General features: G+C 44.5%; 1 protein-coding gene across 2 annotated transcripts in view; it reads left to right on the forward strand.

Moving 5' to 3' along the window:
* The first annotated feature begins 2,728 nt into the window (after window positions 1-2,728).
* The window catches only part of LOC111148305 (aldehyde dehydrogenase 7 family member A1), a 48,112-nt gene continuing 37,616 nt past the window's right edge, over window positions 2,729-13,224 (forward strand). For both annotated transcript variants that reach the window (XM_022504796.1, XM_022504795.1), the window contains exons 1-5: window positions 2,729-2,960; window positions 4,275-4,328; window positions 4,882-4,947; window positions 12,466-12,546; window positions 12,858-12,981. In XM_022504796.1, the coding sequence (XP_022360504.1) occupies window positions 2,769-2,960; window positions 4,275-4,328; window positions 4,882-4,947; window positions 12,466-12,546; window positions 12,858-12,981 (517 nt within the window). In that variant the 5' untranslated portion in view covers window positions 2,729-2,768. The remainder of the gene's footprint in view (window positions 2,961-4,274; window positions 4,329-4,881; window positions 4,948-12,465; window positions 12,547-12,857; window positions 12,982-13,224) is intronic.

A 13,224-nucleotide genomic window follows, 5' to 3' on the forward strand; every position in this document is an offset into this window, starting at 1 on the left:
GAATGCAGTGATTATAGGATGTGAGTTGTTGGTCCTTTCTGAAGATAATTTTCCCTATAAAATAATATTCCAGCATTGTAGTTGTAGCATCATTTCTTTGTGAGCTTGATTAATGAGTTTGCCCAGAGCAATAGTGTCACTTACCTATGCTCTGATAAATCATGTTTTGCGTTTGCAAAAATGAAATTGTATCCTGGGTGGTAGTGATTTCTCTAATGTATTGCAGCCTTGGGGCAAGCATGCCTGTTCAGGTCACATGCCTCTGCCTCCTGGTAGCTATCTTTGAAGAATGAAGACTTCTAGCATTCACTGAGGACATCACATCATAAGCACTGTTCATTTGTTACAATGCTGTGACTCCAGAGTCCTTGCTTTGATCACCATGCTGTGATGCCTTTGATAAGTTATTTGGAAAGCAGGATTGGCTATTTGCAGACTCTGCCACTTCTGATGCACAATACTTTCAAGGTGCTCGGAGTTCAGTCAGTACATTGACATTTCTGTAAGGCTTTGCAGTTTTTATATGCTTTTATATATGATTCACTTAATTCTCTTTCATATATGAAATGTGCTCTCCTGCTCTGCCCCATCAGAATTCATTGCTTAAAATTTTTTCCTGATCTCCTGTTGGGCAGGGATAAGTAGTTTTGAAAACTGGAGGTAGAAGTGAGAGATGTAATCTCCATTTTCAATGTGGGCAATTGCTGGTGTCTATTTTTGCTACAACTGGTTTAGAGAGACAGTCCTGAACTTCTCTGCTTGACATAGTGAAGAGAATATTATATTCCTTAAGGGCATTATGTGTCACTCCTAAAATTTAGTGCATCTTTAAGTATCTTCTGAATTAAATGGGGGAGAAGAGAAGGAAGACTGTGGTATTAGGATATATGTATAAGGAACCTTGCTAGCCACCAGAAAGTGAGAAGAATTAAATTCTCAGTTAAATGTCTGAGGGGGAAAAAAAAGAATCTGAGATTTAGAATGAAGGAAATTAGGGCTTCAGTCCTAGGGTAGATGAAGATAGTAGCTGGGCTGTTGGTGGATTACCAGTGCTGGACAAGATGTCTGTGCCTACTGCTCCTCAGGTGTATTCATAGTTTCATTTGTTCATTCATTCATGTAAGTGCACGTGAGCCTGGTAGAATGCTGGGAATCGTGGAGCCATACAAGGATGAACAGAAAATGTAATGTTTACAAACAGAGGCATCATTCCTGTATATCCAGTGCTTACTATACTTTCTTGTAGATGTTTGAAATGCCAGATTATTTGTTGAAATTATTTGAGCCATAAGGATGGAATAGATAAAGCTCAAGTTTGAATACAGAGATGGAAGTTTCACAGGTAGAGAGAATAGTAAAGGACAAAAGCACAGTGGGAAGAAAACAGGCTTTGCATGGAAACAAAGTGACTTAGTGTGTCTGGCTGCAATTTAGAAATCCAGCAGCAGTTAGGAGGAATATTTTCAAAAGGTTTGTTGGGAATTGCTGAGAGGCCTAACTCAATTGATTCCAGAGTGGGGTGTGCGTATGGGTATGTATATATGTATTTTAAGATTTACTTATTTGAGGGGGGAGGAGGGGTAGAGGGAGAGGGAGAGAGAGTCCCAGGCCAACTCCATGCTCAGTACAGAGCCAAACATGGGGCTCCATCCCACAACCCAGATCCCAAAACCAAGAGTCCAAGGTTCAGTGGAGCCCCAGAGAGAGAGAGAGAGAGAGAGAGAGAGAGAGTGTGTGTGTGTGTGTGTATTTAAAAAAACAAACATTTATTTATTTGAGAGAGAGAGAGAGAGAGAGAGAACTCATGAAGGGGGAGGGGCAGAGAGAGAGAATCCCAAGCAGACACCCCCCCCACCAGCGGGGAGCCCCACATGGGGCTCCATCTTGGGCTCAGAACGTGAGGCGAAATCAAGAGTCGGATGCTCCACAGACTGGGCTACCCAGGCGCTCCAAGAGTGCATATATATTTTTAACCCACATCCAAATCATGCTGATAAGAGATGTATTTCCCTTTTATAGGGTAGGCCTAGTTACTGTGGATTAAGATGGGAGATGGCATGCTTAAGCTTGGTGGGTGGGTGGGGAGTGAGTGGAAAGGCTATTGCAGGAAAATTGAAATAATGGAGAATGAAGGGAATTATCAAAACTGTCTTTATTCTTCAAAAGCAATATCCCTGGCAGGATATTGAGAAGGCAGTATCATCATTTCACATTTTTCATTAATTAGAAAACTCGAATTTGTAATTCAACAAAGCAGTGAACACCATCATCTCTCTCCCTCCACCAAGAAACCTTCTTTAGCTACTCCAGGTAGCAGCCGTGTCACCATCACCTGGGGGCTGGTTAGAACCGGCGCTTCTCAGACCCTAGGCCATAGTCGCCGAATCAGAATGTGCACTTAACTTGATGGCCAGGTGATTCCATGCACGAGAAAGCCCAAGAAGCCCCGCTCTAAGCTAGGGTACTGTAGAACCAATGTTTTGCTGAAAAGCATTTCTGGCTGCAGCCGCAATTCGCCGCGTCTTGCACCAGATGGCAGCAGCTCGCCCACTTCCTCCTAGCGGCACCCCACTGTGCCAGGCGAGGGCGAGCTCCGCGCGCCTCCGGAAGACCCAGACTGGCCTCCGCCCGTGCGGTGGCGGCGGCGGCGGGAGCGTGCTCCGGAAGGCGGGGCCCGGCCTGCCCAATGGGCTCTCCCGAGCAGGGGGCGGGGCGCTATTTCAGCCGCTCCCGCGGGGCGCGGGCGCGCCGCGCGTCCGGGGCTCAGTATGTGGCAGGTTCCTCGCCAGCTGTGCGTGCACGTTGCACGGGGAAGCAGGCTCTCTGGTCCTTGGAATAGGCCTGCCGCCTTCATGTCTACTTTGCTCATCAATCAGGCCCAGTACGCTTGGCTGAAGGAGCTTGGGCTCCGCGAGGAAAACGAGGGCGTATACAATGGAAGCTGGGGAGGCCGGGGAGAGGTATGCGGGTGTGCGGGAAATCTGTGCGGCCTCAGTGCGGTCCCTGCCCAATCGGATCCCCCGCCGCCCTTTTCCACTCCCCCCCCCGCTGCCGCTGTGGACGGTTGTACTGGGGGGCAAGTTTGGAAGCGACAGAGTAAACGTGTGCTTGTGTAGGGTGCCTTAAAAATGCGTTTAGATTATTAGGTCTTTGTGTGCTTTGGAGAAATCAGCGTCATTTTGGAGCTGGTAGAGCTTGAACTTCCACGCATGCTTACAACCTTATGGCAGCGTTCTCGATGTGTAGAGACAGGCCACACGCTTAGCATTGGGAAATTATCTCAGTTTTGTGCTTGACTCTGGCTCCACGGGTCTGCCTGTGTTCTGCCTTAGTTTTATACTGTCTTTTCTGAAATCCTTTGTTGGAGTTTGCAAGCCCGGATTTGCTGAAATCCTGTTAAAATTGCTGGGCGCTGAGTTTCCTGGAGGACAGGATTTTAAGCATTTCTTTATTTCCAGAGCCAGGCACCAAAACTGGCACTCAGTGAAAGCTCAATTAAGTTGTTTTACAGAATACCATGGAAAGGTAAGGTTATTACCGCTCAGATTTTTTTGAAAGCTGCGTACGAAAGAAAGCTTTTATAAGATGTTACCAAAAAACCCAAAAAGGAAATGTTACATAACATGCCACAAAGTTTGTGGAGTGTGATATAATGAACTTGCTTTGTTAGAGGGAACAGTTCTCATGGTTACCTGTGACTGTAGGAGATTCAGGTGCTTTTAATTATCCTCTGAATCCTTTTCTGTTTTCACTTTGATCCTGTTTTTCCTGTGGCATGTTACTAGGTTCCTGGATAAATTACTCTCCTGAAAATCTTTTCGATATGCCTTGATTTTTTTTTTTTTTTCTTAACTAATCTCAGCCGTTTGTGTGGAGATAGGCTTTTCCCATATTTGTCCACTGTTGGTTTTTTGACCTTCTGACTAGGGCAGAGTAAGAGAAGAGTAAGTAAATCTCGTCAGATTGGTCTGTTATTTGTGGAAAAAGAGGTGAAGTAACGGGTTACGTTAGACTGTTAACTTTTACACTGAGTGTTTAGATGGCAAGGCTGGGTTTTGCAAAATGATTCTGCATGTTTAGGTCAAAAATGAAAAAGAGCTCTGTTAAGTGACCTATTTGTAGTAAAAGTTAATGTAAAACTTCCAAGTTTGGATATGGTATCTAAGTTCAGTTTCTTCTTTCCCTTACAACCCCCATTTGGTCTGTTCCCCCATTTTGGAAGGGATTACATTTTCTATAGATAGCATTCATTTTTTTGTTTGTTTTGTTTTAAGGTTATCACCACCTATTGTCCTGCTAACAATGAACCGATAGCAAGAGTCCGACAGGTAAGTTTTTTGGTTTTGCTTTTATTAATATGAACTGCCTATGGTGTTTGTGCCAGTGACGAAGAGCAGTGTGGAGTCTCACAGTCCAAGAATAAAGTGTTTCTTTTTCATAGGACGTTGAAAAATGTCTGGGAGAGACTGCCCACTCTTTGGGTTGGGGTGTCCTAGGAAAGGTGAAACAGAGAAGTTGTGGGGGGGTTCCATTTAAGGCCAGGTTTCTGAATCACCACATTTCTGAATCACCTGTTCTTGTGAAGTCTATGTTGGAGCCCATGGTTCTGAATTTCTGACATCTCAGGTGTTGTCCCCAGATGAGGCTAATGGACCTTGCCTCTAGAAGCAATGTTTTAAAAAGTATAGCTAGATTCTAAGCTGTCTTACTGGGTTATCACAAGTGTTGGGAAGCACAGGCTGTGAAATTCATTTTAAGCTACAGATCTGAGGGTCACCTAGAGATACTCCAGTTTTTCTCCAGAAATCTTGGGTGTTCTCAGAAGGGGAATCATCACTTCCCTTTGTTTTTCTCTTTGTCTCCCCCTAATTGGTAATTTAGGCTAGCGTGGCCGACTATGAAGAAACGGTGAAGAAAGCAAGGGAAGCGTGGAGAGTCTGGGCAGAGGTGAGTGTGAAGGTCATAGCACGATGACCTCTGGTGATTGCAGGGAGGTAAGAGAAAAATCTTCCAGGCAGTGGGTGCTCCCTGCAGTGGGAGTTGCTCTGGGGCTGTGATAATCTCCCTCTGCTGTAGTCCCAGGATAGTGCCTTTTCTATATCTGGCTTCAGTAAATGGTGATTTTAAGTGGATTTAAAGTCTGTACTGAAGTAGCATATACCTCAGCTGTGAACACTGTTTCCAATTGAAGTTTCTCAAGTTTCTCACTGGACAAAAAGAAAGGACCGTCTATGTTACAAACACCCTTTTTCCTGCTTCTCCCCACTCCTTCCAGCCAGCTTCATGCAGGGGTGGGGGCTGGGGTGTGGGAGGGAGCATCTCTGCAGTTGGTTGATAGTCCCAGTTCACAGGGCAGGGCCTTGAGTTCCTGCAGTCTGGTCAAGCCGGTGGTTCCTCCTCCATCTATCTGTGATGTAGGAAAGAACGTTAGGATTTGAAGCTGACAACCAAGAAAGAATTCTTGAGACGTCTTTGGTGCAAAAAGGTTGTTTTGTTAAAGCCTGGGGATGGGACTGGTGGGCAGAAAGCTGCACTGGGGTCATGAGGACTTTCAAGTTGGGAGGGGATTAGGGAGACCGTAAGTCTCTAAGGAATTTTGGAAGCAAGGTTTCCAGGACCTTGAGGGGGCTAACTATTCTTAGCACAAAGTTACCTATTACCATCTAATAAAACCTTAGTCATGAGACCCTTCAGGTGTATATCGGTGGGCCATATACGTTTGGGGGATGGTTGCCAACACGTGTCTTGGAGGGTTTAGAGATTAAAGGAAGTTTCCAAAGGAATTTTTATATGTTAAGGTAGACTTTCTCCCTCCTCTCCCCCACTCTGAATATCCCATTTGCTGTCCCTCCGAAGATTCTAGGCCTGAGGCTAAAGGAACGTCCTGGAAGGTTTAAGCCAGCTCTACCGGGTAAATGACTTTCTGTGCGCTTTGTCTTGTAAATAGAGGAAACTGGGTCCGCCTGCCTCCTGGGGTTGTGGTGAGGGTTAAATGAGTTAATCATTGGAATTGCTTGTTGCACAGACCCTACCTTCGCAGATGTTTGCCTGAGCCACAAACACCACGTGCTGCTGGGTTTGGGATCGCTGAGCCACTGTTTTCTCTGAATCCCATGTTGCTAGGGTGACTTGGGGAAGGGGCAGGTTTTCCCAGAGAGCCCTGAGTTGGATGCCCCTTAAGTTGTCAGGCAGGAGGTCGCCTCAGTGCAAAGCAGGAAGAACGTATTTCCTGTACTTGAACCAAATCTGGCTGTAACTTGGCGTGGGGTTCCATTACGCTTGATGAAAAATGTCCTTGAGCAGTCAAAGGCCACTTCCGAAAGTAAAAGGTGTGCTAAGTTCACCCTGCATAGAGAAAGGTATCTGGAGCAGTGTCATTAATTGTTTGCAAAATAATTTTGTTTTCTTTTTGATGTAAAAGTAATACATATTTGAGGTACCTGGGTGGCTCAGTCTGTAAAGTGGCTACCTTCACCTCAGGTCATGATGGGGGAGGGCGGGGGGGGGTGGTGTCTCCCTGCTCTTTGGGGAGTTTTCTTCTCCCTCTGTTTCCCGCCCCACACACCCTCATGCACTCTGTATCAAATAATAAATACAATCTTAAAAAAAAGTAATACATCTTTACTAAAAATTGGATGAGGCACTAAGATAATGACATTGAATCCTCTTACCTCGTCCTCTTCTATACAGAATAGTTATTAGAGTTAGATTTTGTGCATTTCCTTCATCTTTATGTGTTTCATAGTTGTAATTATTATACAAGGCGTGTGTAAAATTTTTTTTTTTTTAAGATTTTATTTATTTATTTGTCAGGGACAGAGGGAGAGAGAGCCAGCGAGCACAGGCAGACAGAGAGGCAGGCAGAGGCAGAGGGAGAAGCAGGTTCCCTGCCAAGCAAGGAGCCCGATGCGGGACTCGATCCCAGGACACTGGGATCATGACCTGAGCCAAAGGCAGCTGCTTAACCAACTGAGCCACCCAGGCATCCCGTAAAATTTTTGACTTACGGTGGCACTGCATACCAGCCTAAGTTTACTGCGTAATTTAAAAAAAACATTGGTTTCCTATAGATAAGCTATTTACAGAAAAATTAATCAGACTTTTTTGTGTGCGTGTGTGGGGGGGAGCAATTTTAGGTTTATAGTATGAGAAGAAAGAATTTTTTTAAAGATTTTTATTTATTTATTTGACAGAGAGCCATCACAAGTAGGCAGAGAAACAGGTGGAGGGGGGGTTGGGGGGGGGCCCAGGGAGCAGGCTTCCTGCTGTGCAGAGAGCCCGATGAGGGGCTCAATCCCAGGACCCTGAGATCATGACCTGAGCCAAAGGCAGAGGCTTAACCCACTGAGCCACCCAGGCGCCCAAGAAAGAAGAATCTTGCTTTTCACTTCTGTGTACTGTGTCTGGTCCAATAATTGGCATAAAACAGATCACAGGAGAAAAACATTTTAATTTCTAGTGTAGAGTGGGGAAGGGTGGCAGTGAGGAAGGATCCAAGACCCAGGGGCAGTCAGACACCTAGGCTTCTGTGAATCCAGAGCTCTGGGGCTCCTTGTGGGGGAAGGCAATTCACAGGAAGGTAAGAGGAGTAAATGTTTGGTACACAAATGTTTTCCCTGCCATGCAGCTAGGTATCTCCTTATCAAAGTGATCTCTGGTAATAACTTGCTCCTTGGCAGAGATCCCCTTTGTAAGTTCTTTCAGAAACTTAAGGGGGAAGAAAAAGGCTTTTCCCGAGTCTGGTGGGCCTTGGTTGGCTTCAGCTCAAAATAATCCTCGTGCCAAAGTGGCACGTCCTGGCTCAGTCTGAGCCCTGTCACCGGAGCGATGAGCGGTAAAAGGGGGTGGGGGGGGCCCTCTACCTCCTTAGCGTACTTGGCATGTTTCCCTCTTACCACCATCTTATATTAGTGCCATGCATTTGTTACAGTGGGAGAACCAATGTTGATCAATTATTATTAACTAAAGTCCATAATTTGCGTTCGAATTCGCTGTTTGCATACACTGTTTGGAATGCCAGGGAAACCTATGACCAGAAACATCTCTTACATGTGTGTGTATTTACCCAGGCATGTGTGATTCACGATCTTGCCTTTCCCGAAGTGGCTTTTAAGTTAGTCTTGGCTCTGCCCTAGAGCTGGCAGCTGACACTGTGTTGCCTTTCCTTAATAGGATGCTGTACTTTTTTGTTACGCTCTTTTCCTGTTGAGGCGTGCATTTGGCAGTCTGCTCTGCCTGAACAGTGCCCACCTCTGGACACCTACCATGCTTTCTCCTACTTCCTGGACTCTTTAGATCTCCTAGTAGAATGAGGTTGCTGAGTGCAAATGGCTTGTGCAGGGTGATGGTGGAGTCAGTAGGGGATCCCACTTGTTAGAATTTGAGCTAAGCAATTGAGTTCAAAGTTGAGGGAAGTGGCATAGCCTTTCCTAACTGCCTCTGGGGCTCCTGCCAATGGGGCAGTTAACTTAGAGGCTGCTGGTGCCTCAGACAAGAACAGAGCAAAGCTCATTCCGTCCTGGTCTATGCACTTAACCCTCCAGGCTCCTTTCTGGCGTTGGGGCTTGCTTCTGCTTCGCTGTGATGGTTTCGGCTGGCCTTGTGTGTTTCAGTGAGTTCATTGGTGTTAGGCCTGCAGTTTTTCAGTGGGAATGGTTTCCTTTTTTTTTTTTAAAATATTTTATTTATTCATTTGACAGACAGAGATCACAAGTAGACAGAGAGGCAGACAGAGAGAGAGAGGGAGGGGGAAGCAGGCTCTCTGCTGAGCAGAGAGCCCGATGTGGGGCTCTATCCCAGAACTCCGAGATCATGACCTGAGCCGAAGGCAGAGGCTTTAACCCACTGAGCCACCCAGGCGCCCCGGGAATGGTTTCCTTGAAGGCAAAAATAAAAAAATAGAGGAGGATCGTTTATATACATGATTTCTTCTAACTACACCTGAGCACAGAGAACCTGGTCAGGAGTACTGGCTCTGCTGCTCTCATGAACTGGTTTCAGCCCAGAATGGCCACTGTTAGGCCCCTCTGCATCCCCAGTGTGTCCTTTCCCCCTCCCATCTCTGGTGAGGAAGAGCCAGAGTGAGGACAGGCACCTGATAACGAGCTATCTGTAAGGGCATAAAGGAATACCACTTACGTGGAAGCTCTTTTATTACAGTGTGCGGGGATGAGGGGTCTTGTTGCCCATCTCAGGAGGGCATGAGGTTTTGAATGGCCTGTCGTGTGGGGGCCGATCAAGCTCACCTGGGAGATGGGGCTGTCTTGTTGCCTCCTCTGCCCTCATTTCCCTGTCCCCAGACCTAACCTGGCTTTCTCAGTTCATACTACTCTGCCTGTCATTTGTGAGGATGGAAAAAAAATGAAGAGGCCACATTTGAATGGTCTTGCATGGAATCTAGCCCAAAAGTTTTATGGGTGGTGATTCTGCTATATACCCAGGGTTGAGAATCTGTTAGTTACTGTCAGTTACCAAGTCTTGCATATTTTAAATTACATTTATCTCTATTGCTATTTTTATAATTGAGACAAGTCACCATCTTTGTCTTGCCTACTGGTCTCCCAGTGTGAATCTCTGATCTATTTTCTAGACAATAACTGGAGTGATTTTTTGTTTGTTTGTTTAAATAAGCTCTAAGCCCAATGTGGAACTCAAACTCATGACCCCATGATCAAGAGTTGTATACTCTACAGACTGGGCCCACCAGGTGCTCCTGGAATGATATTTTAAAAGGTGCTGTAATTTCCCCCTACCATTTAATACTCTCTGCTGATTTTCCCACTATTTTTTGGAGCATCCTTTATAAGGTTATTTGCACTGTGGCCCCAAATTTTCTCTCCTGGTTCCTTTAAACCTTCTAAATTTTCCGAAAATCCTCCATATCCTCTCTTGACTTTTGGCCTTTGCATATGCTTTGTTTCCTGTTGCCCGTAATTTCCCTCTACTTTCTCTACCTCTTTACCTGGCAAGCAGCAATCATGCTTAAGGTCTTAGATCTCTACCTTAAACTTCTTCGGAAAGCTGCCTTCTTCCCCGCTTGCTAACCCCAAGCAACATTCAGTTAACACTGCTAGGTTCTCTTCTTGTACAGTCTGGCTTCTCCAGAACAGCACTCACCACATGAGATTGAAATCACCTGTTTGTTGTTTCCACCACCCCATTGGGGTTTTGGTTCTAGTGGCCTTGAATTGTAGCCGTCTTCCTGGTGTCCCTGGGGAAGATCAGAATATCTTGCACGTAGAAAGTGTACAATAATTACTGGTTAGAGACCGAGTAATATATACACAGAATATAATGTAAATGTGTATTAGCCATTCTGGGTTGATACTAACCAGTTCGCTGAACTTAGAAGCCTGTAGGCTAAATTCATTTGAAACATTAATGAGCCCATCCCATGTTCTAGAAAGTATGTAGATCTGTGCTGATTCATGTAACATTGCAAATTTTGTTTATTGTTTTCAGAAGAGTTGCATGTATTGTAAAAATGGCAAATGCTGTAGACATAGAAAATGTGGGGAATGGAAGTCTGTTAGAATTGCATCTCCTCCCCCCCCACCAAAAAAATCCTATTCCCCAGAAATAACCATTAACATCTTATTGTATATTTCTTCAAATATAAGCAAAAGTTTAGTTATTGTGTGTATTATTTTGCTATTTTCTGTTATTCTGTTACAACTCTTGAAAGTTTTTCCTTATAAGTCTATCTTCCTATTTAGAGAGTGTGAAGTGTCCAATTTTATAGCTGTTCTGATATTAACTAGTCATGTGTTGATGGACATTAGGGTGGTTGGTTTGTCTCCGCTAGAAATGGCATTGTGGTTAAGTGTGGTACCTATCCCTCTGTACACTTACGTGTATGCTTGGTATCTGGGAATGGAATTACCTAGTCAAAGGGGAGGAATGGTTTAAATGTTAGTAGGATGCCAGATTACCTTCCAGAAAAGCTCTCTCCTGACCCGGTGATCTCTCTGGGAAAAAGAGCACGAAGATGAACCCTGAGTTCTGGGTCAGGCTCTGGGAGGCGTCAGCCTTTGAGCAGTGCTGTGATAGCCCTCTCTAAGAGGGGGTGCGGCCAGACCCCAGCCTGGGGGAAGCCATCCTTACAGTTGCCTCTGAAGGAGAGGCTGAGTTAATTGGGAAGAGCTGGAGGGGAGAGAAGAAAGGAGTGGTGATCACAGTTGAGGAAGTCATGTCTCCATAGGTGAAGCACATCGCAAACTTCACGTGACCCAGCCTGTACTCTTTGCCTCCATAAACCCCTGACACTTCTGTCTTGTCTCAGGAATTGTAATTCCATCCACCCAGCTGTTCAAGCCACAGACCTGGGCTCCATCCATGGTTCTTGCACTTCCCTCATTTCCCATACCTATTCCATTAGGGTGTCCTGTCTGTCCTGTTTCCAGAATAATCCTGAATCTGCTTTGTGTCCCTTGCTTTAGTTTTACAACTAAGTTACTGTAATCTTTGGCGTAGGGCATTAGAGTATGTTCTCAGTTGGCCTCCCTACTTCTCTTTCCTCTCCAATATATGCTCCACCTCTACCACATTGATTTTTTATAAGAGTCTGTTTATTTATTTATTTATTTTTTTTGAGAGAGAGAGAGTGGGGAGAGGAACAGAGGAAATAGGACAGGTAGACTCTGTGCTGAGTGCAGAGCCTGGCGCTGGGCTCATTCCCATGACCTGAGCCAAAATCCAGAGTTGGACATGGACACTTGGATGGTTAATTGAGCCACCCAGGTGCCCTCTGCGTGGTGGTCTTATAAAAGGCAAAGCAGGGGCACCTGGCTGGCTCAGTCAGTAGAGCATGCAACTCTTGATCTTGGGGTGTTGGGGTCTTGAGTGCAAGCCCCAGTTTGGGTGTAAAGCTTGCTTAATTAAAAAACAAATCTTTGGAGAAAAAAAAAAAGTGGAGCAAATCATTTCCTTAAAAACCATTAAAGACTTCCCATTGCACTTACAGTAAGATTCAGTAAGATTATTAGTTCTGTGAATGCCTTGTTTATTTTTTGCCCCAGTGCCTGGAATGATGCCTGTCACGTAGTAAGTGGGTGCTCAGAAAATAGTGGATCATAATTTGAATGGGTTATGGAATACTGTTTTATTAGCTGAATCTAGGATTTGGGTATGCAGTCATTTTGACCCGTAAGAAGATGTCAGTGGGAATCACAAAGGTTTATTGGTATTCAAGGTATTTTAAGCTTTTTAGGAATCATTGTGTTCAGTCTTATAATTTATCTCTGTTCTTGGCACAGACCCTTACTCTCCAAAAATCTATCATCTGGTTGATGTTTTCTGGGACTCTGGTATCTGTGTTAGGGATGTGCCATAATACTGTTTGGATGTGATCAAAAAGTCATCTGATGGGTTTGTATTTAGTTCCCTTAGAGCATGTTTGTCTAATACTGTGTTACAGACACAAGTTTACACGTTGAATCAGATGCTAAGATTCTGTTCTCTTCTTAGGTTCCTGCTCCGAAGCGAGGAGAAATAGTAAGACAGATTGGGGATGCTTTGCGGGAGAAGATCCAAATACTAGGAAGTTTGGTAAAGTATTTTCATAGTAAATAGACATTCCTTTGAGTTGGGGATTGCGGCTGTTGAGTGTTTTTGTTTAAGATTTTAGGATTGTGATGCTTAAGGAGAACAGTTCATACATATAAAAAAGAGTCTTTAGAGGAAAGATGAACAAGATGAACAGGGAAGAGTTTTAAATTAAGATAATAACAGACTTTCTGAAGTTTATACTTTGACGAAATAGACAGGAAATGCCATTTGCTTCCCCCTGCCCCCTCCCACCCTATAAATTTAGTATTTAAAACTTGAATTGTGTTGTAAGAATGCTTCTTGGCTTTTAGGTGTCGCTGGAGATGGGGAAAATCTTAGTGGAAGGTGTGGGAGAAGTTCAGGAGTACGTGGATATTTGTGATTATGCTGTTGGCTTATCGCGGATGATTGGTGGACCCATCTTGCCTTCTGAAAGTAAGCAATGAAGTCAGTTAAACTTAGAGTTCTGTGTTCTTAGACCATACTCCAAAAAAATGCCCTGGCTATGACTAGTTTGCAGAAGAAGAATTGCATGTAGCATGTAAACATATGAAAATGTTTTTAATCTCTGTACTAACATAAATTAAAATAGGTGAAAATATCAGATCAAGATCCTTATTAAAATTTTGTATGTTTAAAGCCAAAACTCCGTTTTGGGAAGTCTGTAGGTGAGATAGC

This window comes from Enhydra lutris, unplaced genomic scaffold (assembly GCF_002288905.1).
Source record: "Enhydra lutris kenyoni isolate GAN:26980312 unplaced genomic scaffold, ASM228890v2 scaffoldscaffold19, whole genome shotgun sequence".
NCBI classification, from domain to species: Eukaryota; Metazoa; Chordata; class Mammalia; order Carnivora; family Mustelidae; genus Enhydra; species Enhydra lutris.